At 40.3% G+C, this 26,656-nt stretch overlaps 1 protein-coding gene across 1 annotated transcript in view; it reads right to left on the reverse strand.

The window, feature by feature from the left end:
• The window catches only part of LOC108711561 (serine/threonine-protein kinase 10-like), a 40,416-nt gene extending 16,093 nt beyond the window's left edge, over positions 1-24,323 (reverse strand). The window contains exons 1-11 of the mRNA XM_041586981.1: positions 23,824-24,323; positions 14,073-14,237; positions 13,659-13,707; positions 13,153-13,302; positions 12,744-12,816; positions 12,311-12,505; positions 11,881-11,962; positions 11,617-11,733; positions 9,137-11,452; positions 430-593; positions 220-343 (exon numbers count right to left, since the gene is read on the reverse strand). Coding sequence (XP_041442915.1) covers positions 220-343; positions 430-593; positions 9,137-11,452; positions 11,617-11,733; positions 11,881-11,962; positions 12,311-12,505; positions 12,744-12,816; positions 13,153-13,302; positions 13,659-13,707; positions 14,073-14,237; positions 23,824-23,970 — 3,582 coding nt within the window. The 5' untranslated portion in view covers positions 23,971-24,323. The remainder of the gene's footprint in view (positions 1-219; positions 344-429; positions 594-9,136; positions 11,453-11,616; positions 11,734-11,880; positions 11,963-12,310; positions 12,506-12,743; positions 12,817-13,152; positions 13,303-13,658; positions 13,708-14,072; positions 14,238-23,823) is intronic.
• Positions 24,324-26,656: the final 2,333 nt, after the last annotated feature.

Here is a 26,656-nt window from a genome sequence, read left to right on the forward strand (position 1 = left end):
CTAGAATGCCAACAAATTGTGGTATGATGATTTAAGGAGATTTCTGGCTATATAAACCCACCCAGCAGTTTATACATGCACTCTGCTACTGAAAGTGCTTCTACTGCGGTGGGAATTGGTCCCATTGCTACTTGTCTAAATTAATCTGAAATATAATGCAGGCCGTGAAACATTTTTCATTTATAGGTAATGGAGAAGAAAGGCTTTGATTCCCCTTACTATAATTTCCTGTTCGATGTTGCGGAACATGAACTCCCTCTCTCGCTGCATTCTCTGCTCTAGCTGGCTCTGTGACTTTTTCTCTTCTTTCTGCAACAATCTCAGGTGCTGCAACTCTTGTCGCCTGTAGTAGAAAAAAATGAAACTATTGGTTAAAAAGCCCAGGGGATAAATGGATGAAAAACTTGCATTGCTGAAATCCTACCTCACCTTACTGAACGTTCCTTGTCTTCTCTGATACCTGGTTCATTTTTACGCTTGCACGACGATACACTGACCTCTCTCCCATCCACAATAAATTTTCGTGTCACACGTACAGTTTTCTGGTGGTCTTTGGGTGACTCTTCCACCTGATCTGCAGGGATGTCACTTTTCTACAGCAGACACAAGAAACACTTATTTCAGTCTGGTACCTTAACCCTATGAGACTGTATGTCCCTAACCATATGGAACTAATGCCTTTATACATATATTTTTTATAATAATAATTATAATTATAATATAGCTACCGCATATTGCCCAGTTGCAATACAATATACTTTAGAGCTTCCCATTGGATATTAAAGGAGTGGTTTACTTTTAGTATGATGTATAGGGTGATAGTCTGAGTCAATTTGCAATAGTTCTTTTTATTATTTGTGGTTTTTTATTCAGCAGCTCTCCAGTTTGCAGTTTTAGCAATCTGATTTCTAGGGTCCAAATTCCCCTAGCAACCAGCCATTGATTTAAATAAGAGACTGGAATATGAACAGGAGAGGCCTGAATAGAAAGTTGAGTAATAAAAAGTAGCAATAGCAATACATTTGTAGCCTTACAGAGAATTTTGTTTTTAGATGGGGTCAGTGACCCCCATTTGAAAGCTGGAAAGAGTCAGAAGAAGGCGGCAAATAATTAAAAAAAAACATATAAAATAATGAAGACCAATTGAATGACCAGAATTGGCAATTCTATAACATTAAAAGTTAACGTGAAGGATAACCACCCCTTTAAAGCGACATTGACACCGACAATATTCTGGTAGTACGAGAATATTAGGTATGAAGCGTGATAAAATGTTCATCCACTTCGAATGCTGGCATAGATATATCATTTATTAATGTAAAACGATCAGCAGTTGATTTACAACAATTTCAGGTTCCAAGTACAGAGTGACCCTCGTCCCAATCTCATGTAGCCAAATAGTTCATTGCCTGGCTGATAGGTCAGAGTTTTCATATCAACATATCAGGGCCTTTGCACCTCCTATACATATACAGCTGTCTATTTAATACCATAATCCTCTGGCACATCACCCATGATCTCTATCTTGATAGGAAATAGTTACAAAAATATTTGGGCAGGTATATATTGAGTATACCTCACATAACCTCATGGGTGTGTCTCACTGTAATGGGGCAGGGCAAGTGTCCTACTTATCCGACTGCATTATGATTTTATATTATGCCCCTATCACTGGCATAATAAAAAATAAGTAGCACTGGGTTGCTGCAGGTTCGGTGGGATGACTGCTGGGCCCCCAAGCAACAACTGATTCGTTTTCCGAAGTCGCCCGAAGTTGCCTCACGAAGAAACTCCGGGCGACTTCAGAAAAAGAAACGCCATGTCTGATTAGCGCCGACGATTTTTGATTTTAGCCAGTGCAGAGTGAGGGAAGATTGGTCGCCGCAAAGATGAGGCATTTAGTCGCCAGGCGACTAAATCCCCCCGAAATGCTCAGTGTGACCTTACCCTAAAGTAGCGGCACAGCAACAACACCAAAAATCAATAAGTATATTTAGAAGTATTTAAATCACTGGTGCCCAGATTTCTGCATGCAATGGGCATAATGCTCTATATATGCCAAGCTCCCTGGCCGGACTTCATTAAAAAACAGTAGGACCCTAGGGGGTTATGTCAAAAGAGCATAATTTCCAGGAAAACAAAATCTGGAGGAAAAAAGACACCACTTGCCTGTAGGGAACCACAAAAAAACAGTGCAAATTCTAGGAAAACATGAAATTCTGGTACTTAAAATCAGGGTTCTGCTCATAGGTGCTCTGGTCCCATCTATATATTATACATAATACATTTCCCTGATTTTACATTTTCCTGGATTTTACACCATTTTTTTCTGGTCCCCTGAAAATGTAGTTGCCCAGCCCTGTTATAAATCACAGCCGTAATGGAGAACATATATTCCAGTTCTTGTCCTGTTAAGCTAACTAATTGGGTCTGTTACATATTTAGTTGTTCTCAAATTTAGCTCTAGATGGCTGCCAATCAGATAGCTTAGGAAAACACATTTGTGCACATATTTATGTAGTCATGCTGTATATGAGCCAGAGACCTGCCAACACCATAGTTAGTTGCTGTAATAGCTTCAGAATTTATTGCCATGTGCTGTGGTCAGGACATGCCTAAGGCACAGACAGCATTTTTCTTTAAGGTAGAATTAGCATATGACTTTATTTCACTTGGTACTTTCCTATCTTTGTGAAACAGGGCTATTAGATAACTTTTTCTTCCACAAGGAAACACCAAACTTTACCCTAGGCCAGGGATCCCCAACCTTTTGAACCCGTGAGCAACATTTAGAAGTAACAGGAGTTGGGGAGCAACACTAGCATGAAAAATGTTCTTGGGATGCCAAATAAGGGCTGTGATTGGCCATTCCATTACGTCCTACAGGCAGCACATAGAGGGTTAATCTCCCGTGTCTCCTGGTAGGACAGGTAATAACAATTAATACAGCCTTTAAAACCCCCACATAGCCCCTCCCCATCATGTTTTTTCCTGTCCTACCTGGGATAGGTAGAGAAGAGGATGAAGAACCAGGTCCCTAGGGACTTGTAGGCCGTGCCAAAGCTACCTGAGGGTGAGCGGAGGGGGATATACATCCTATGGCAGAGTGAGTCCCTTTTAAGTGGCTGACTGTTCAGCAGCTTAGGGACAAGGATTGCAGGCAAAACGCGCATATTCAAGAGCGCATTGGAAGAGGTACGCGCTGCAGCTGAAGGAGCGGCGTTCTCTTCCGGGTTGTGACGCGCTATGACGTCACTTCCGGTTTCGCGCACCAGGAAGCAGGATGGCGCGGACGCCGAGGGGGGTGTTTTTCTGCGCACACAAGGTGAGCAAAGAGTATATATGACCCCTAAAAGCAGGAAAGAATGGTCTGTGTCCATGTACCAAGTACTTTCCGCATGCTACCAGGCTGGATGAGCTCAGATCATTTTAAAAAGGTATGGATATATCTGCATTATGTGGCTCATGTTTGTTTCCTGCATATTTATAAAGACTCAATTACTTATGATGATTCATTTGATTGTAGATGTCTAAATCACCATCCAAACGTCTGCAAAAGGTAAAACACAGACTTTGTGCGGCATGTGAACAGCCGTTACCGGATGAACACTTAGAGGCTTTGTTTGACCTGCATGAAGAATACACTGGAAGAAGATCAAGTGAAACAGTCTGAACAGTTTATTGACTGGTTTAAAGGGATGATGTCGCAGACGTTTGAAGAAATGAAGCGTTCTGTTGGGCCTTCTACATCAGATAATAATGATGACCTTATTATATTGGATCAAATATCTGGAGATTCTGAGTCTGGCGAATTATCATCTTCTTCTTCTGACTCAGCTGTTTTGGCGAAAAAGGAGAAAAAAGAAGGAATTTTTCTTTTTCCAGCCGATAAAACACAAAAATTGATTAGAGCCGTTAATAAAGTTATGGAAGATCAGAATAAAAATAAAGAGCAAGATACTGCTAAAGATTCATTACTTTTTTTCTCAAAACAAAGGGCAGATACGTTTCCTGTGAATCCAGTTGTGAAGGAGTTGATGGAAACAGAATGGAAAGATCCAACTAAGAGACCGGAATTATCTAGAAGGTTTAAACAGATGTTTTTGTTACACAAACAGGATATATTATCCTGGGAAGAACCTCCTAAAGTGGATATTTCCATATCTAGGTTGTCTAAAAGAACAACAATACCAGTAGAAGACACAGCAGGGCTGAAAGAGCCAATGGATAGAAGAGCGGATACAGCGCTCAGAAGATCACATGTGGCAGCAGCAGCAGCAATTGCTAAACCTGCAATAGCATCAGTGTCGGTGTCAAGAACTCTGAAATGCTGGATTAATAACCTAGAAGAAGATATTGATTCTGGTGTATCTAGAGATGATATTTTGGATGCTTTCAAATATATTAAATTGGCGACTGATTTTCTTTGTGATACTGCAGTAGAAACAGTTAAACTGTCAGCAAGACTCATGGCGTTGTCAGCTGTAGGTCGCAGGGCTTTGTGGGTAAAAGCCTGGAAAGCAGACGTGACTTCAAAGAATAGTTTATGTTCTCTTCCTTTTGAAGCAGGGAGGCTATTTGGAACCAAATTGGATTCATTGATTGAAAGTCTGCAAGGTGAAAAAGCGAAGACCTTACCACAGGATAGACCGAGGGGTCTTAAAAGACCATTTTTTCGTCGAAGATCCAGAAGTGCTTCACCCAAAGCTAAGCAGGCCAGGTATTCAACGAGAAATAGGGATTTCTTCAGAAGACCAAGACAGTTTCGAGGAAATGAGTATGACCGAAACAACAGAAAGGATCCCAATGCAAAAAGTGGCAAGAACAAGAAACTGGGGTTCTGACGCCAGGCTTTGTTGCGAAGAAGTGGGAGGCAGACTATCTTTCTTTTACGATCAGTGGGAAAGATCAACAACAGACAAATGGGTTCTGAATTCAATACGAAGTGGATATCGAATAAAATTTTGCCATCATCCAGTAGGAAGGTTCGTACAATCTTTTCAAAAAGAAGAGAATTTTCAAAAAGCCGTAGAGGAATTTATAAAGTTGAAAGTATTGGAAGATGTCCCAATACAAGATTGGAAACAAGGGATTTATTCAAAAATGTTCCTGGTTCCAAAACAAGGAGGAAAGATGAGACTAGTCATAGATCTCAGATATCTAAACAAATATATTCAAAAAGAATCGTTCAGAATGGAATCAATCAAATCGATACACAGCATCCTCAACAAGGGAGATCTGATGGCTACAATAGATTTGAAGGATGCTTATCTGCATGTACCAATTCATCGCAGAAGCAGAGAGTTCCTCAGGGTAGCAGTGAAGATCAGAGGAAAGATAAGACATCTGCAGTTCAGAGCTCTACCGTTTGGTTTAACCTCAGCACCAAGGGTTTTTACCAAAATAATTGTGGTTATAGCAGCAGCTCTTCGGAAGAGAGGGATATTTATTGTACCGTATCTAGACGACTGGCTGCTCAAAGCATCAAATCTAGAGGAAATAAAAGATCATCTAGAACAAACACTGATTTTTCTGAAAGCACATGGATGGGTTATAAACAGAGAAAAATCAAATCTACAACCCTCCACTTGTGTCAAGTTCCTGGGGTTTGTCGTAGACTCGGTCAGACTGAAGATAAGTCTTCCACAAGAGAAGATATACAATATGATACAGGAAATTCAGGAATTACGGCAAACCAGAATGGTGTCAATTCGTCAAGCAATGAGTATTCTCGGACATATGACATCAGCAATAGAGGCGGTTCCGTGGGCGAAAGCACGAATGAGATACTTTCAGTCCAAGATATTGAATGCATGGAATCGGAAGAATTCGGGTCTAGACAGAATGATGAAAGTGTCAATCGGTCTGAAGAAATCTTTGAAATGGTGGACACAAGTTCACAACCTCAACGAAGGCTTGTCCTTTCATCTTCCCCCTCCAGTGGTGGTAACCACGGATGCCTCTCTTCGAGGATGGGGGGCTCATGTGAAGAACTTTTCAGCTCAAGGCCTGTGGTCCTCACAGGAGAAAAAAGAATCTTCGAATTACAGGGAACTGAAAGCTGTGTGGAAAGCCTTGAAAGAGTTCAAGAAGGAAATCCACAAGAACAATGTCCTGGTGCAGTCGGACAACATTGCTGTAGTCTCTTACATCAATCACCAAGGTGGTACCAGATCGGTGAGATTGATCAGACTGTGTGCGAAAATGATGCAATGGGCCCAATTAGAATTGATACACATATCGGCATTACACATCAGAGGAGTGAACAACAAATGGGCAGACAGACTCAGCCGTCAAACAATTGTTCCGGGCGAGTGGTCACTGGATCAAGGGGTATTCTGTCAAATAATTCAGAGATGGGGTTATCCTCAAATAGATTTGATGGCAACCAGACAGAATACCAAATGCAAGAAATTTTGCTCGATTTACCGCCAAGACAGACCAACGCATTTGGATGCATTCTCCATAAATTGGAGTCATCACTTGGCTTACATATTTCCTCCAGTCCCTATGATACAGAGGGTAATAAAGAAAGTGAAGGAGGATCGAGCGAAGGTAACAGCCATATTACCAGGGTGGCCCAGGAGAGCGTGGTTTCCGCAGCTGTTGTATCTATCGCAAGGGAATTATTGGATACTACCCTTGAAGACAGATCTGATTTCACAGAAGGGAATATACTTCCCAGAGATAAAGAAGCTCAGACTAACGGCTTGGCTTTTGAACGCACAACATTGCTAGAGCAAGGGCTGTCAAAAGAGGTGGTGGAGACTATGTTGTCAGCAAGGAAAAAATCTACAACAAACTCCTATGAAAGAATATGGAAAAAGTACAATATCTGGTGTGCTGACAAAGAATTAGTTTCATCACAGACAACAATACCTCACATTCTTCAGTTTTTACAAGATGGTTTTGACAAAGGTTTGCAGCCTAGTACATTGAAGGTACAAGTATCCGCATTGTCAGCGTTCTTAAGTAACAGACTTTCAGCTAATCCTTTAGTGATGAGATTTTTGAAAGCCGTTTCCAGAATAAGACCGCGCTCTAAGTCGCACGTGCCTTCCTGGGATCTAAATCTTGTACTTAATAAAATTTGTACAATGCCCTTCGAACCATTAGATGGAGTCGAAATTAAGATGTTAACTCTTAAGAAGGTTTTCTTAACAGCAATTACGTCGGCAAGAAGAGTTGGCGAAATACAGGCACTAGGAGCATCAGAGCCATATATTCAATTCTGTCAAGACAAAGTATGTTTGAGGACATTACCGTATTTTGTACCTAAAGTGCCTACATCTTGGTGTACTAATGCAGAAATAAATCTTCCTACGTTTTGTGCAGAACCAACAAACGAGATGGAAGAAAATTTACACAAGTTAGACTTGAAAAGATGTTTGTTAGTCTACTTGGACAGAACGAAACTCTTCAGGGAGTCAGATCACTTGTTTATCCTGTTTTCCGGAAAGAACAAGGGAAAAAAAGCATCTAAGTCAACAATTGCAAGATGGATAAAAGAAGCAATCCTGTTATGCTATGAATTAGATGGAAAAAGTCCACCTGAAGTTTTAAAGGCCCATTCAACAAGAGGAATGGCAACATCGTGGGCAGAACGAGCTTATGCTTCACCGCAGGAAATCTGTAAAGCAGCCACATGGTCTAATCTTCATACTTTTGCAAAGCACTACAAATTAGACATCTTGTCACAACAGGATACAGCCTTTGGTAGCAAAGTACTCCAGGCGGTGCAGTCAAAAACGTTATAGAATCCCCCCCAAATTCAGGGAAGCTAGAAAATTCCCTCTATGTGCTGCCTGTAGGACGTAATGGAATGAGAAAATTGGTATACTTACCACTGAAATTTTCCTTTCCATTAGTCCGTAAGGCAGCACAAATATACCCTACCCAAATAAATATATACAGAAGCATCAAATGTGTGTGTGTTTATTGGAAATAAGGAGCTAGATAAATAACATGATGGGGAGGGGCTATGTGGGGGTTTTAAAGGCTGTATTAATTGTTATTACCTGTCCTACCAGGAGACACGGGAGATTAACCCTCTATGTGCTGCCTTACGGACTAATGGAAAGGAAAATTTCAGTGGTAAGTATACCAATTTTCTCATTAAGTAGCCCTTATGTGGATTGTCAACCTACATTGAGACTTTGTTTGGCAGTGCACCTGGTTTTTATACAACCAAAAGTTGCCTCCAAGTCTGGAATTCAAAAATAAGCACTTGCTTTGAGGCCACTGGGAGCAACATCCAAGGGGTTGGAGAGCAACATGTTACTCACTAGCTACTGGTTGGGGACCACTGCCCTAGGCCATAGTTCATTTTTCTTGCTAATTTCTTGCCTTTTTTATTTACTTGCTTATTTGACCCATATTGAAAATAAGTAATATATATATATATATATATATATATATATATATATATATATATATATATTGTGACACGCTAAGGGGCACATTCATTATATACTGAGCTGGTAATTCAGAAAGATTGAGCACTATCACCTGTCTAAATCCTTGCTTCCTAAAATGTTGCTTATGTTCTACAGAGCACTAACTATCATTACAGCTTGATAGGATCTACCATCATCTTATAATAAACCTCTGAATCTCTCCCTCTCTCCCTCTCCCTCTCCCTCTCCCTCTCCCTCTCCCTCTCTCTCCATAGTTAAATTGGGTTGAAAAAAGACAAAGTCCATCAAGTTCAACCCCTCCAAATGAAAACCCAGCATCCATACACACACCCCTCCCTACTTTTAATTAAATTCTATATACCCATATCTATACTAACTATAGAGTTTAGTATCACAATAGCCTTTGATATTATGTCTGTCCAAAAAATCAGACAAGCCATTCTTAAAGGCATTAACTGAATCAGCCATCACAACATCACCCAGCAGTGCATTCCACAACCTCACTGTCCTGACTGTGAAGAACCCTGTTGCTTCAAAATATATATATATATAATCATCTGGAGAATGGTCTTACTGATTTTTGGGTTCAGAGAAATCGGAAAAAAATGTCACATTCACCCATAAATACAGCACTAACGGATAAAGCACAGGTAACACGTAGTACTATGCAGTTCTTAGGAGTCCAAGAGCGTTAATATGTAATAATAAAAGGCTCTCACTTGCACAGAGGGGTCTGTCGGTATATTAGACTCTTCAGTTGTACTGTCTTCTTCTGGAATGTCCTGTTTCTGCAGAATGGCCCTTCCATTTCTTTCTTGTGGATATACTGCCCATGAACACCGAGCAAAGTTAAGTCTTTTTAAAGGTTTGTAAGTCTTCTGGATGGGGTCATTTTCTTCAGTTTTCTCACCCAACTCTGTATCCACTGCAGGGTCTAAATCCCCTCTTTCAGATGTCCTTACAGTTGATACGCTGTCATTGGTAGATGAATGTGTTATTTGATGGGGCACTTTATTTGCAAACTTTAGGTGGCCCTCCTCTTTTTCTTTTGATTCTATTTGTGCTGCTGAATGTTTTTTTTTCCATGATACAGGTGCTGACAAACTTCTAGATAGTTTTCTGGTAGAACTGCGCACATTTTCTCTACTTCTCCACTTGGACTCAGCAGAACGTGTAATCTCTAGAGACTGGTGATGGCACGCAGATGTTATTATATTAGTCTGGGGTGAGAGGTAGAAACTTTGCTCCGGTAAATTCTTCCCCATAATATTCCAATCTGCTGTTCTTGTTCTTCCAGTAACCATTTCTTCTCTTTTAGTTAGATCGGTAGACATCAGCTCTCCTTGTTGAGAAAGAATGCCTTGAAGGGTTCTTTGTCGTTTCTCGTCCATGCTTCCATTCAGATCATCAACTTGCCATTTGACCGAGGCTCTAAATTCCCTTTTAAATGAGGAAGCAGAATGGGTTTTTTTGATTTCTTCGTTGGGAAAAGAAGAATATACTGACCATGAGCACCGTGCAGTATGCAGTCGTTGGAGGGGCCCATCAATTTTGTGAGAGGCTTGTTCCATATTTGCCTCTTCCTCGACAGTCCCAATATTTTCACCAGACCCTGAATTTACAGTTTGATTTGTTTTAGTATTTTCCTTTTTTTCATTTATGGTAGAACATGTTAGATTACTGGACAGATTCTTTGCGTCTTCCATTAGATATTTACGCAATGATTTTCCTGCCTTATCTGTTAATGATCTTCTTGTTAAAGGCACAGTCCAGCATATTGATGGAGGAGCTTGAGATATGCTCACATTTCCATAGCTTCTCCACTTTGAGATTGTATGTGTTGGCGAGACAGAGTTAAGGAATTCCAAAGCCCTGGGTCCATACTTGGAGGTTTCCAATTTTTCTATTGCACATTCTGCAGTTTTCATTATTTTAAAATCAGTTGTAGGTCCCAGGGTTGAATTGGGAATTTCATTGCTAGAGATTTCTGTATCATTTTTCGAGTTTATTGAAAAATGTGAAGTCGACTGTCTTTCCATCTGCATAGTTACACCTTCTTGGTCAGTGGTAGCTTCCTGCTGTATAAGCTTTTCAGTTGTACTGTTGTTATGTGCATGTAATTCAGACTGTATTTGTTTGTGTGGAGAGATCTGAGGGTCTTCATGTGTTACTAGATGCTGTTCCTGTGATTTACTCTTCTCCTTCTTTAATGGTGCTCTAGATTCCACTGACAATGTGGGAACAGAATGCGAGCGCAACCGTATAAAAGTCTTGTTCGGCTTTCCAGTCAAATGACATTGAGACAACTCCAACTTGTATTGTATTGCTTCAAAACTTGTTCTTTTTGTTATGTTCCTGCTTTTTTCACTGTTTACCTTGAAATGATCTCCTGAGGAATGACACAGCTGTTCACAGCTTCTCCACCTGGGCTGTGTTTGAAAGTCAGGGTTGACTTCTGTACACATTTCCGTTGTTGAGCTAGTCATTTTCCTTTTAAGTAACTCTTGAGTTTGTAGGTTAGAGCTTACTGTCTCTGTCTCAGCTTGTGCAACACTTGGAATGGCTGGATGAATAACTACGTTCAAGTTCACAAGTTCTCTATTATCTGCATGAACAACATCTATGCCCTGACCTATATTCTGTGCTGGCCCAGAGTTTACATGCACATCTGATTCCGGATTTACAGACCCTGCATGAACAGCAACATCAGGGAACATGTTTTCCTTTCTCACTTTCTGATCCCCTCTTTGCGTTGTGGCTTCCAGATCATTTTCAGTCTTCTGTTTTACTGCCACCTTACTCTCCCTGAATAAGGAAGGAGCAGAAAGTCTACGCATCTTTTTCAGGAAACTTGACCCTCTCCTGTCTCTCAGAGGTGCATCATGTTTGGAGGCCCTTGAAGGGTTTCCTTGGTCAGACATCTGAGAAACGGAGCTAGGTAAGCTATTCTCTTGTTTAGATGGGGAGAAATCCACTGAAGACTGAATATTCTCTGCGACCATTGCTTCATCAGGAACACTCACAGGAGCAGGTTTCTGAGAGGAAAACAGAAAGTGAAAAATATAAATTTAGATACCTCAACATATTTCATCATAATATTCTTAATCTACAAAACTGCCCATTGGAATATAACTTGACACTCAATGATTATTTCCCAGAACTCACATAGTAATAGATTGCAATCATGAGGACATCTCACCTGAGAATCACTGTCTTGCTGCTTTTCATCTTCTTCCTCCTCTGTCACTTCTGCTAAGACCTCAGCTACCAGTTCTCTGAGTGGGTGGTTGTCACTGACCTCTGATACAAATGGATGCTGGGGCAAACAGGCAGATGGTTGGTTAGTAGAAGAATATTATTTTTCCAAAAATGTTTAGCTTTTGGTAGACAAATGTTTGGAATCAACACCATATTTCATCTTCTATGACTGCTTCATTTCTCATTAGGGATCACCATCACTAACCTGTAGAAGTTGACTGACAGATAATCTTTCTTGGGGACTCCTCTGTAGGCACTTTTTTAGAAAGTTGTTAAAGTTCTGAGACCTGTATAGAGTTAGAAGAAATCATCCTAAAAATGGAATGCTAAAAGTCTTGTCTGGCCAGTAAGAGCAATACAAAGGAAGACTATACTATATGTCATGTTCTTTAATTGTTTTATTCTACCAATGGACACTGTACAGACATTTCCCCTACATATTGTGTAAGTACATCTCTCAAGTTTGTTTCTGATGGCATAGCCAATGAGCAATGTGCTTTAGATGGAATATATTTCGGTGTGATTTGATCTTCTTTGCTACCAATGGATATTACTGTGTCTTTTTACCATCCTTGCCTTGATTAATGTTCTACTATAATGATATTTGCAAACTTCATGCTGTACCATTGACTCACCAGCGCCAATTATGCTTCAGACACGGAGGCTGAGACTTGATAATCTTTAACAAGACGCGTGTCGGATTCAGATCATGATTTGGAGGCTCTCTCTCAGCCAGCTCTATCAGAGTAACTCCCAGAGACCAGACATCTGCCTTGTAGTCATACGGTGCATCCTTACATGTCTCACACATCACTACCTCTGGAGCCATCCTGCAGACATATGAGGTGGGAAGGATCTGCTGTTTTAAAGATACTACTGCAAACCTACAACTGTCAACTGAATCAGTACAAGAGCTTCACAAGTGGAATCTTATAATTTTTTTCTAGGTTTGCATACAATTTTGCAGACCCTCAAAAGGACAATCTTACCAGAACGGGAAGTATGATAATGCATAATGCTTTTTCCTCTATATCCATTTGTAATATATTGATGAAAATACTAACTCACCAATAAGGAGTTCCGATGAAGGAGCCTCGCCGTTGTAGTGTTTGGGTATTAACTGCAGAGACCCCAAAATCAGCTGCCAAGAAAATACAGAGCACATGAGTTTCACCAAGCTACAATATTTGTACTTTACATACAGTGCGTATTCACCACCATTTTAACAGATACAGTGAATAATGCACTCCTATTTCAAAGCCACGAAAAAGATCCATGAACGCACAGATATAATGCATAAAGCTTTAATACAAGTCAAGAAACACTGAGGTAACTTCTAATATATCTATATTTAAGGTCTTATAATAACAAAAGCAATCCACAAAAAAACAAGAATGAAAAACAAGGATGTTCCTCTTTACTGAGATATTTTGAAATCCGAGATATTTATTGTTATTGCCCTTCCAGATTTACTTACCTAGTCGGACGTCGCCTTGCTGAGTGAGAAGAATGTTGCCAGCCTTGAGGTCTCTGTGAATGATTTTGTGGTTATGCAAGTACTGAAGGGCAAGGAGTGTCTGGAAGCAGACCACACGAATCTGGGACTCTAGGAGACCATGTCCAAGCTCTGAAGAAGACACACTAGGTAGACTATAGTCATGTGTAGAGCACATCCAGACCATGAATAAGAAGAACTACCAAATAATTATGACACAAAGAGCAGCAATAACACTTATGGGGGATATTTATCAAAGAATGAAGTTAATAGTGAAGTTCCGCCACTAGAGGGAAATAATCAGTGCACTAACTGTGGTTATCTCACTTTTACACTCTCCCCCCCCAGACACTACTCCTTCCCACCTATAATACACACATAAGTCAGATAGTTTGAACTTGCCACATACGCATGGATAACAATCTGAAATAGTCTAAGAACATATGCACGTCAGTAAAATGTTTACACAAGACTAGTTTGGAACTGACCCAACATGACGCCATCAAGGGCTCCACCTGCGCAGAACTCCAACAGAATCTGGGCGAAGAAAAGAAAGAAAGACAATTATGAACATAAGAGTTTTTGAAGACTACATGAGCATTGAGTTTGCAACATTGCCATTATCTACCATTCTTTCAGTATCTTTTTCTGTGATGCCAACTGTATAGTCACATAAACATTCATCTACCTGACCTCCTTTTAACAAAAGTACCATCTTTTTAGCAGGAACTGGCTACCTTCAGACAACTTTTACTGCTTTTACAAGAAGCTCTTTGCTTCGATTCAGACTATGGTATCTGTAGAATGTGTCCTCCTATATCTTGCTGCTTTTATCATGAGCAGTCATGCAACTGGTAAGCTTCTCTGTGAACAGAACATTATATGAATCTTTGTCCTCTTACCCAAAGCTTTTTTTCCCAGTATGTTGCCTCCAGTAGTGCAAGAATGTTTGGGTGCTGGCACTGCCCCAAGATATTGATCTCAGCCACATGATCCTCAAGAGCTTCTTCAGAGGATATGTCCACAACCTTCACTGCAGCCAAAGCCCTCTTCCCTCTTTGTTGTGCCTGCAGACAAATCGTACTATTAGAAATACAGTAAATAGGACCTTCTCTGGTCACCCAAATTGTTCTACAACACATAGGCATTCTCCAATCTCTGTGATGTTGTTGGTTTCCTAAGGGAACCAGAAGTTATTTTTTCAAAGTAATATGTGTCATGGAAAGTTGTCCTTGAAATCAACTGTGCTTTCTCAATTTATACACTTTTATGTAACATATGGATGAAAATAAAAGGAGCTATACATACAAGAAACCATATTTTTTTGTTTCACCCGAAAATTTGCCACTTACTGCTCCTACAAATAACTTCTTTGAAAGATGCCTTCAGAGTTAAAATAATTCATTAAGAGTTTAAATAAACTAGTAAAAGGCTGAATAATACAAAACTCATCTGTATTTTTATAGTTAATGATTAGTTTTAATTACACGTACTTTAAAGCACTGCTAGTATGTGGCATTGCTAACCCCAAATATTGTTCTAGTGCAACTTGTTGCATATTTATCTGAGTAAAAAGCGATCAAAAGAGATTCCAAACATTCTTTCTCAGGGACTTTTTGAAAGATTAGTTGTGACAGTCAAACCACAAAGAAATCCTCTACTGTCTGTGTCATTACCTCATGCTACAAACAAATCTTTTGATTGCCTGATGGAATATTTGGGGTGAATGGCCTCTTTAAAACTAAGGATTAGAAATTCACTTTGTATTTGTTCAGACCACAGCATAGGTTCACAGAGTTTTACAATTTAGAAGAGGGACAACAATGTCATCATTGTTAGCATCAGAAAGAGGAGAGGAAGGTCTCTGAGGGTGACATGCCTATGGTTCCACACTGACCATATTTTACTAAATTTGTCTGGACAATCTCTTGCCGGAAAGGTATGATTCACCATGGGAAGAGAATGTTCAATTTGTTTTTCCCAGAAATGGATCATTTGGGGAGGTCAGTTGCTTTCTAGTTGAGGGCAACTGATCAATTAATCTTTAACAAAAAGAGAAAATAGGTAAATTAGATGTTTTCACTGCCAAAGTGTTTTGTAAAAATCCCAACCCATTCATTAGAGAAATGCTGATGAGCATTTCACCTTCAGTGTCTTCATCTTCAAGCATTTGATCGACTAAGGCCATGGCCAAACTATTTTAGCTTACAAGAACCACACTGTAAGATACAGTCTGTATAGCTGTCAATAGCTTCAATGACATGTTTCCTTTGCGCCTGTGTTTAGAAATGGCTACCCATTTAAATAAAAGATGTTTATTTGTGTTTTACAACTTTATATTAACAACGTTACAAAATACAGCATTTGTTGTTCTTGAGCGAGCATTGACAAGCGCTTTGAATAATTGTAATCGGAGGTATTTCACATCAAGTCATGAAGAGAGAATGTATATTTTACCATTGAGGGGAACTGACAGTTATGGGGATGCAGGCAGTATCACTTAAGGATAAGCATCTGACCAGGGTAGCCAGATCATTCCAAAATCCCCTGGGGAGCCTCTGTCAATGTATGTAAGCTTAATCAGAGTGAGCATTTTATTATTCAACTCTTTCCATAGAGTTCCAAAGGGGGGGTGATGGTTCATCCATCTCATTATTGCCATTTTTTTCCCATAGAACAGTACAGCTTTCATTGAGTCTTTGGTTTTATTTAGAGTACAATTTCATCCCCAATAAACACACGTCAGGGGTCTTCTTATGTACTCTATAATGCCACTCCAATAAGCAGAGATGATTCTACATTCCCAGGTCATATGAAAGAAACCGGAGCTAGGTGTTTTGCATCTTTGGCATTGATCCTCTGTCGATCTACCCATATATTTCAGTCTCATATGAGTGATATACAATTGGTGGATTGCTTTAAACTGTATTATCCTATCTCTGGTCAAGATCAAGAATTTATAGATACTATATATCAGTGGCTTCTTCCCATTTTTCATAGTCCAAGCTCTGAATGGATTGGGACCATTTATTGTGCGCTCGGGTGAATGAGGCCACCTTGGGATTGTGCAGTAATTTATACTAGTCTGAGTTTTTTGGTATTTGGATCCCATAACCTGGACTCAACCCTCCCACTAGACCATGTGATGGATAGAGAACCAAACTGCACCCTAAAAGCATACTTCAGTTGAATATATCTATATATTTGTATATGTGGGTTTGGTGTGAAGGCTCTCTGTTGTTCCAGAGAGGGAAAAGTTCTGTTTAATATTTGACCTGCTGCATACTTGATGCCTAGCAGCGGCAAATACAGAAAATCAGCTAGGCCATTAAAGTGTGGGAGGTTAGCGTTCTTCCATAGAGGGAGTTTGGGGAAGAGATGTGATGGAGAGGGGGGATTGTCCCACTTTTTTGACTCCATAACTTAATGGGAATTGTGATGACTTCTGGGACAGGTCCCTGTCAAGCCCTGTACCTTGCTCTGTTAAGCCTCTAGTGTCCAGCAGGGGAAAAACAATATGGGAAGCAGACCCTGTAACTGGAGAGGGACCCAGCAGGGTACTCAGTGATGAGCAGCTTCAATCAAATATGTCTTAATTTAAGAGGTAGGCCATGGAATGATTTTGCTGTGGAGCCAATTAACCACTAATTATGCCATTGTGTCTCAGTTAGAGAAATTGAAAACTCTCATTGCCTGTAGGGTTACATTAGTATTTTCTTACCCAAATGCTTTTAGACACAGTCTTGGCAACTCTTTGGATAGATGACCTCTACACTAAAGTTTTATACCGGGCCTCCACAAAGGTGGCCCAGTTAAGATATTTTTTTGGCTTCCTCATTTGTTTCCAAATGGAGACCAATTTTAAAATCTGTGAGATTGTGGCAAGAAACTGCTCATTAGGAGCATGTTGTAAACTAGCATTTTCAATGCAGTTTACATTCAGTTTAGGGAACGAGTTCCCTAAACTTAGTTACCTCAACACAAGAAGACCTCCTAATGTACATATATAACTATATATTTATTTATATAGCACTACTTCTATATGTGATATAACTATTTTATTAGCTGTACATATGTTTCAGATTTAAACATTTAATACATTCAGGATTTCTCTATGTGTGTGTGATCTGCCTGCTCACCATACTTGAAATTAATAAAAATGTAGGTCAAACCCCCTAAGTCATCCCCAGTGAGCCTACTTCCCAGAAAGCCCACCTATGGACAACGCCATCTGGGATTCTGTTAGATTGTTGATTTTTTTTATGTATAGTTTGGTACAGACAAACCACACATTCAATCTGATACACACTTATATAACCCCAGATTTCTGTTCATGCTCTGCCTGACCAAACCAACAGGCTGTGAAACCTGTTGCACGCGTGTGGTTTAGTAGAATATAAAATCGGATGTAAATGCAACGTGGAGGCAGTGCCCAGAATAATTCAGTTACTATGCAATTGCTTTTCAGCTGTCTCTATAGGACTTTAGGCCAAGGAACCCCCCTATCCCCAATGTTGTGCCTTTACCATACAATTAAAAACTCAGAGACATATTGTGGCAAAATCTGTGGAGGTCACAGGCTTTATTTAACAGTTTAAATAATCAAAGTCTAGATACACCCTGACCTCAGCTGCGGCAAAAAATTTCCAAACATGAAGCAGGGATCATGGAGCTGGGCACACTCAGTGACCGCCTTTTTGCCCATCCCCCTGCTCCCTCATTGTGCATAATGGCGCTAACCCAGTCTCTTGCATGTATCAGAGAAGACCGTGCAGTTCCAGTCTGATGCACACTCGTGACTCACTCAAGGTAAGCCTGCACTGTGACCAATTCGTACTGATGCACTGATGCCGAGCAGCTGACCCCCGCAAATCTGTTGACCACCACAGATAATGGTACTCCAGAGGAAGGCGAAAACTCTAGCACTTTTCGGCCAATTAGTGCTACGAGAAAAATTCCTTCCTGACCCCATCCTGGCGATCGGAAAACAGGTAAATCTGAGCTCCTCCACAACCCCATCCCCTTAAGAACCCTGCCCTGCTGAACACTCCTCCTCTGTCTCCTCCCCCAGCCCGCCCTTCTTTTTCCCGCCGTTGCTAGCCCCTTCCATTGTTCTTACCTGAGGGGCTGAGAAGAGTTGGGGGAGGCTAAAAAGCTGCTCCTTAGGGGGAAGGGAGGCCTCGTCTAACCCCATTTCGGCCCTAGGCGGGCTTCATTCCCCCAAAGCAAAAAGTAGAGAGCAGTGCCAGCCAGGGAGTCAGCTGATTTGATATTACAGCACCTCTAATGATGGAATTGTGGGTACTTGAGTTCAGTTTCAGGAGGAATAAGCCTTGACACTGGTGGATATGATTCTCTTGGGGTTAGGGTTGATCCTGACTAGTATTTCACAGTCTAGCCGGTACACAAAGCAACCAAGATCAGGGCTGTTTTTTTTTTAAAACTTATTAGTAATGTATTTGTTTTTAAAAAATCTGGACTGGGATTCAAAGTCAGCCCTGGCATTTTAAGTACACAGAGGCTCAAGCAGCCCCCCACTAGCCCACTAAATAGTGACTGTCTGTGGCATCTTATAGAAGCCCATCTCCAGAACTGTTACATACTATCTACCCCAATTCCCTGTCTCATCTCCTTCTCTATCTCTGACACTTGCTCTACAACCGTTCCCTACCCAACAAAACCCTGCCAGATCCACCACTTTACACACAACCATTTCTCCGGCTCTTAGATTACAACCTACAGTCTTTCAGTGGGCCGATAAGTTTGATTACATAAGATGACAACCCCAAAGAGTAAACGAGTACCAGCAAGTTAATTGTTTAACAGTGGCAGGGGAATTTGAAAAACTGCACCCCCCCATCCCTCTCCCAGTGCAAGTGAGAAGGAGCTGCTTAGGCAGCAGCAGTCCCGGAAAGGCCGCTAGGCAAAGATGGTTTTGGTGCAACAAGGGACCCCAGGTTTTTGACCCATCTACTAAAGCTACCTGCTTCAGGCAGGAAACAGATGTTTGGTTTAACCAGAGGGGTGGGCATGCTACAGTGTTGATAGTCACTACACTAAAATTACCAGGGACTCAAGAATGCTACGCAATATGTTGGCGCTATATAAATACATGTTAATAATAATGGGCTGTCTGAACAACTGAGGACATAAGTATCCTGATGGGCCTCTCTGGTATCCTGATGGGCCTCTCTGTTTCCACTGCACACACTTAGGGGGTTATTTATTAAAGTCAGAATGCCAGACTTTTTTTTTTTTTTTACTATAAAATCCGAATTTTTAGTGGGGAAAAAAACTCTAATTTTTTTTGACATTTATTAAGGGATGTAAGAAGTCTGAATCCAAAAATCCAGAATCTCAGATCTGCCGAGGTTGTATATAACTCAATGGGAGAGGTCCCTATCCTATTTGGTAGTTTCATTGGTCTGCGCTGAAATTAGCCCGAAAATCTAACTATTTCAAACTTTTTGAGCAAAAATTCGTAAAATAATAGCTTTTTCACGAATACGGGAAAGAACTCCAAAAGAATTGTACGATTCAGATTTTCGCACAGTTTTATGGAGTTTATCCCCAATCCGATTAAATTTGTATTTTTTTATTAATAAATCAGGTCAAATCTTGGATTCTAGTTGGCTCAGACTTTTTTCATTTTAAAACATCCGATTTTTATAAATAAGACACTACATGTCTGCACCTAGTGGGCCAAGATCCAGTCATTTGGTTTGTTCAGTTCACCAGAGAATGCTGTGGCTGATTGTTGTGTTTAATTCAACAAAGGGCTGTTCATTATATTTTGGGTACATTTCCTCATGAATGGAAAGAAAGACACCACATGTGCAGTGCTGGAGTTTAAGATTTGGGGGCTGTAGTTAACAGCAGGAATCCTGGGCCCCGGTTTAAGGAAACAAATGTAGTTCATAGACATTTAACACACAATAATTCTCTGCCTAACCCAAAATTTCCTGATTAAGTTATTTATATTTTTTATCTCAAAGAATCCCCCCTTCCCTAATAATTAAAGCACATGCCATGTTACTAGGCCTATTAAAGTAAAATAAAGGCACATTGTAAGGGTCATGCAAGTCAACAGAGAATGTTTATCGTATGTATATATGTATGTAAGATATTATATACTGTATAGAGAGCTTCTTATGCATGCAGTGCTGTACGGTAAACAATACAATACAATAACAGAACTAAAATAAATACAAAATGTAGTAGTATTATTATTATAATAAGAATACTGTACTGTACAGTAAATGGGTGTATACATTGAACATACAAGATTATATACAAAAAATAAACAATCGCTAATACAAGAGGGCCCTGCCCCAAAAAGCTAACAATCTAAAAGACAATATCATTCAAGATTAAGTGCTAAGTTTTAAAGAGAAACAAGGAAGGAGACCCCTGTCCAATAGAGCTTGCAATCTAACTATCCAAATTTAATGTTATATTCCAAAAGGCCATGATGATAATGAGTCTGTACAACAAAATAAATATTATACTATAGGACCTTTATCCTTTTATGTCCCTCTCCCATGGGGTGCAGCCTGCAGGGGGTTGCCAGAGCAAATGTATATTAGTAGAATTAATAGCATGTACCTGAATACACCAATCCCCCACGTAATAAAGAGCATTAGCGAAAAAAAAATTGCTTAATGCAGACTCATTTTTCCTTTATGAACAATTAAAATATGCTTTGCGACTGACTGAAAATTGTGCCATTTGATGTTTGCAACAGTGCACAGTAAATTGAATAAAATGAAAAAGCAATTACTTTGCATGAAAAATGATTACGCCCCCTTAAGCTGGACTTAACAAGCGTGCGACCCAGAAATACCATTTGCACTGTAATAAACTGAAAATTATGACGAAATGCTAAATTTATTTTTATTTTCCTTTTTTTATCTACTTTTATTCCTTTTACAAGTTTTGTTACATAGCGGCCTTTAATATCTGTATAAAATCTGTATAAAATCGTTAAAAACGAGTGTTGGGTCTCTCAGTTCAAGCCTGGATTCTATATGAGAAGATTTGTGTGCTCCTTCTGGTTCTTATCTATGGTCACAGCAGTCACAGTGATGTATCTGCTCTAGTAACAATCAGTACCTTATGCCGTTTGCAGTTTTTGTGGTTTATGAAGCATCTCCCATTTACCGGAAGGAAATAGCTCTGCAGAGGCAGATGTGTATGCGTTTGTGTGTCTGTTTTTGTGTGCTTGTGCCTGTTCGTGTGTGTGTGTGTCTGTGTGTGCGCACCTGTGTCGTCTGACTTTTTACCTGTGTATATATGTGTACTTTTACCTGTTCTGGCTGGCTGCAAGCCAAAAACCATGTAAAGCCTCACAAATATACTTTACACAGTTACGGCGCAGAGTACATTCTAATAAAAATCACCAGTTTCACCCCAGCTACAGTACAACAGCCAATCAAATGTTTGCTTTCAAGCAAGCCTACCAGGTCTGGACTGGGACTCTAAATAGGTCCTGACTTTTCAAGTACACAGAGGCCCAACCAGTCTCCCACCAGCCCACTCCACAGTGACTGTCTATGGCATCTTACAGCAGACCTTCTGCCATTTGCCAGAACTCACAGATGGGCCTGGGCCCTACAATATGTTGCTGTGGGTCCCATCAACTTCAATTACACCATGAACATGAACACCATTTAACATGAAGAAGGTGGGACCCCACACTGTGATGATTAGTACCCTGACATGGCCCTCTAACTCTCAATGGGCCATAGCCCAAATTCCAAATGCAGTAGCTCTGGATAATGGGGGGATAGCTACCCTTGGGGCAGGCGAAAAAGCTTCATTACAATCTTGACCCAACTTCATAGGTACTTTGAGCTCCTTAGTGGCCCTTGATATAATGTTGTATTGACACTCCTCAAATGCCTTTAATACATACCCCCATATGTAATAAAAGCCACTGTTTGCCCAGGTGCAGTAACCCATAGCAACCTATAAGATGTTGGTCTTTAGTCAAATGACCAGTAAATGCTGCCTGCTAATTTGTTGTTATGTGTTAGTGCTCCTGAGCAAACTTAGTGGCTTTTATTACATAAGTCCCTAAATAGCTTAAATTACTTGTGTCTACAATATACTGAACATTATTATTTGTTGGGTTAAGGTCCCATGGGGAGATAAGTAGCTGCTGCTGCTGCTTGTAACTTGCTTGTTTTCAGTGGGGTATAGTAGACAGACTACTAGTTTGTGGTCAGCAGGCGGGGTTTGGGTGGACTCTAGGTGGTGTTTTGGCATAATGGGCTGTGGCCTGGCACATAAGTGATAATGGGCTTGCATCTAAGGATCATGACGTCTTGGCTGGGCCAACCACCAGGGGACACGGGTGATGCTGGGGTAGTAACTGTGGGGGAAAAATTAGTAGTGTTGGGCCCCATAATCACTGTTGCCAGCCCTGATCAGGCCAGTAACACCTGAAGTCTACTAATCTTACCAAAGGTCTTTGAGAATATTTCTCTAATTCAAGTTATATTCCTAGAATCCAATTCATAAAGCATGTAGGGATTGTTTTTTTAACAGACAGGAATACAGGGCATTGCCATGACTACCAGGAAATACACTTTTACATATACGCTGAAATAGATGCTTAAAACTTTTCTAAAAATAAATCACCCTTACCACCCCTAAAGTATATTATCTTGGTATATTTGTGATACGTAACCCCCACTGAAAAATTATAAGGAGAAGTTACAAAAAAATTTTGCTGACCATAAAAAAACAGGCAGGGTGTCGCAGGCTAAATGATTTTATAGAGGTCATAGAATTCAAAGATTACTTCTGATGTGCGCCTTATAATTCAAAGTATTATTATACGTTTCAGTGAATAATATTAATATGAACCAGAACTGTTGATAACATTAAGCACCAATTATATAGTGAATAAAGAAACCCCTCTTGTAAAATATAAGGATATTATAAGTTACCGATGAGTTTCATGACCATATAAAAACACGAGGCCGAAGGCCGAGTGTTTTTATACAGGTCATGGAACTCCAAGGTAACTTCTAATATCCTCATATTTTGCAACTGGGGGTACTTTATTTATTATAATACACAAGTTTCAGTGAGTCATGTGACAGATATGACATCAGAACTCACCGTTTATAACTGATGACATCAGAACTCACCGTTTATAAGGATATAATTTACAGGATATTTATGGCTTTTGTGTATTATAAGAATATATATTCAAAAAGAGAAAGACTCCAAACTTATTCCATTCCTCTAAGCTAAAGCTCTCCAGCTGTGACTCTCCAAAAGAGTTTTATGACCCCCAGAAGGTCCAAGATCTCCATAGACCTTGTTGTATGACATCCTTGTTTTATAAAACGTCCAGCCACCAAACATGTGGAATTAAACTTTTCTGGCCCACAGCATGGAAAATCTCAGACAGTTCTAAGAATTAGGGGGTATCTTAATTTTAAGGGTGGAATTGGGCAGTGGATAAATCAACAAACTGAGATTATAACCTCTACAGGGTCCTACCAGCTGTATATCAGTAGAGCATACAGTTGATAGAGCCATTTATGAATAAAGATAAAAATTCTTATTTTGATATTTAAACCTGAGTAATCAATTGACTTTTTAAATACTGCATTAAATCTTGTATTTTGGTAATTTTACCTTATAAACCTTCCCAAATGCTCCATCACCGAGCTCACCGAGGATCTCCCACTCTTGCTCCGGATTGATATCCCGTCGCAGCCACTGACTTTCCACTAGATGTTTCTTTTCCACTCCGTATCCCAAGAGCTTCAGCAGAAAGGCCATGAGGAGGAGAAGTAAACGAGACACGAGAAATACTTGTTGGGGGGAAGAGTTGGGGAGAGGAGAGAAAAAGGATGAAGGGTGAGGAAACCACCAATGTTTCAAATACGATGGCAGAGGTAGATTCCTCTGGCTGGTACAGAAGAGTACGACATCTAGAGAGACGTAGGACAGGTGGACTGAGCAAGAGAGAAAGTGAGTAGAAACATGTCTTGTCTGGACCAGAGGCACAACCCAAGGTAATGAGTGAGAGAGAACAGTGTGTCAGCTTTGTGTTTCCTCTGTCTTTCTCTAAAATGAGGTGGCAGGAAGTAGTCTCGCTAGATGAAAGAGAGACTTACTCCCCCTCTATCACCCATACCTCAAACTGCACAAAACCTCAAGAGAAATGAAAAACATTAGCTACTGCCGATGTATCAGACTTATGAGTTGTCTAGCCTACCCCTGATCCTGCAGAGCATCACTCATTCCCCCTGTCCGGATGTTATGAGATGTCATTGGGCCTGTATCTGGTCACAGAAGCATCTGCAGTCAAATAGCCTGGCTGATTGCCCCTTCCTACTTTCCCTTCTTAGCAGGCCCGGACTGGCAATCTGTGGGTTCTGGCAAATGCCAGAGGGGCTGCTGTAAGGTCCCATAGAAAGTCAGTATTTAGTGGGCTGGCGGGGGCTGTTTGGGCCTCTGTGTGAACTGATTGGGCCTCTGTGTACCTGAAATGCCAGGGCCTATTTTAATTCTCAGTCCGGACCTGCTTCTCAGCTTTTCTAATAACCTCTCCTATAAGCAGCAGCCTCAGGGACAACACACAGGATGGACCAACCATATAATGTCAACCATGTGCTTTAGTATTGAGTTCATGCCACAGTGGGGTAACTAACTACAGTAGATATTACTGGGCCCCACAGCAAATTATTTTTCAAGCCCCCAGAATATTTAGAGGTTGACCTGTTTTACCAATATTTTTTGAAATTGTATATGAATTAGGGCCTCATGGAGCCCCTATACCTCCTGCCCCTCCCCTGCAGCCACAGGGTCTGCTTCCTCTACAGTTACGCCCGTTACGCCAGCTACGCCAAGTGTGTCTGTGCCAAGGTGTGGGGAAAGTAAATGAAGTTACATTCTGCTGTCCTGCTGCTTATTCGGTGTTGGTGCATCTCCCAACTGTCCCATTTTTGGCTGGACAGCTCAACCTGCAGTCCCAGATTGTTACTGAAATGTCCTGACTTTCTCTTTGATCTCCTGCACTGAACAGCCAGAAAAAGATACAACGTTTCTAAATCCTAATTGGCTTTTGGCAGAGAGCCCAGAATATGTGGCAGGTGCACTTAGAAACATTTGTAACAATTTAAGATCAGCAAAGAAACAATTGTAACAATTTAAGATAAGCAGGTCTTTTGGAGAAACTGTCACTTGCAGCTTAAAGGGCAATTCACCTTCATTAGCAAAACTGTAATAACACATAAAAACCACAGAAATGTGTTCAAACTTTCATAACCAGCCAAATTGTTTTTAAAACGAACATGGTAATTAGGGGGGAGTGGCCACAAAAATTGGCCCTCTTTGTCCCAAAATGTTGGGAGGTATGTGAATGCACCCTACAATTCAGGTCACAATCTATTAAGGTTTTACAGCAGAACGACTGGAAGCTTTTTCCCCTAATATGACATTGTTTCCTGCTTAGTTCCAATGATTTCTGTACAGGATAATCAGTTATATTTCTTTTCTAAGCCACCTCAATTGCAGTACATAAATAACCATGTTCTGTCTTCAGCTACAGGCCTATATGTGCCCTATGCCAGCAACGATTACAAATGACCGCTTGTAAGTAACTTTTCAATTGGTCTTCATTATTTATTTTTGATCGTTTTTTAAATTATTTGCCATTGACTTCTAACTGTTTCCAGCTTTCAAATGGGGGGTCACTGATCCCATCAAAAAACAAATGCTCTGTAAGGCTACACATGTATTGTTATTGCTATTACTCATCTTTCTATTCAGGCCTCTCCGGTTCAACCAGATTGCTGAAACTGCAAACTAGAGAGCTGCTGAATAAAAAGCTAAATAACTCAAAAACCACAAATAATAAAAAAATTAAAACCAAATGCAAATTGTATCAGAATACTAAAGGTTACTGTACCAAAAAGTTTATTTAAAGGTGCACGGCTCCTAACAAAAAAAAGTTATTTGTAAATGTAATTGCTGTTAAAATTACACATTCTTTTAAAAGGCAAACGTTTCTTTCAGGGTTTACATTCCCTTTGATTTGTTTGGCTTTTCTATCCAATTAACCCTCCCAAACCGGCAACTGCAAAGCTTACACCCAGAAGGGAGAGCAATCATTTAGTTCTTTTGGGACACAGAAGTGCAGAGGAATTCAGGTCAGTAAAGTAAAACAGCAACAAGGTGTGGCCCCAAGTGGGGAAATCCACATTTTGCATTCAAAGGCAACAGGGAAACTACAGTTGGCACAGATATCACTTCATAGAAACCAGGTGAAGCTGCGGGTCTGGAAAACTTGGGAGAAGGCATTCCATTGAAACAGAGCAGGGCCGGATTAGGTATGGGACCTGTTATCCAGAATGCTCGGGACCTGCGGTTTTCCAGATAACGGATCTTTCCGTAATTTGGGTCTTCGTGCCTTAAGTCTACTAGAAATTAATTTAAACATTAAATAAACCCAATAGGCTGG

The sequence above is a fragment of the Xenopus laevis genome, chromosome 3L (assembly GCF_017654675.1).
Source record: "Xenopus laevis strain J_2021 chromosome 3L, Xenopus_laevis_v10.1, whole genome shotgun sequence".
In the NCBI taxonomy this organism is placed as follows: Eukaryota; Metazoa; Chordata; class Amphibia; order Anura; family Pipidae; genus Xenopus; species Xenopus laevis.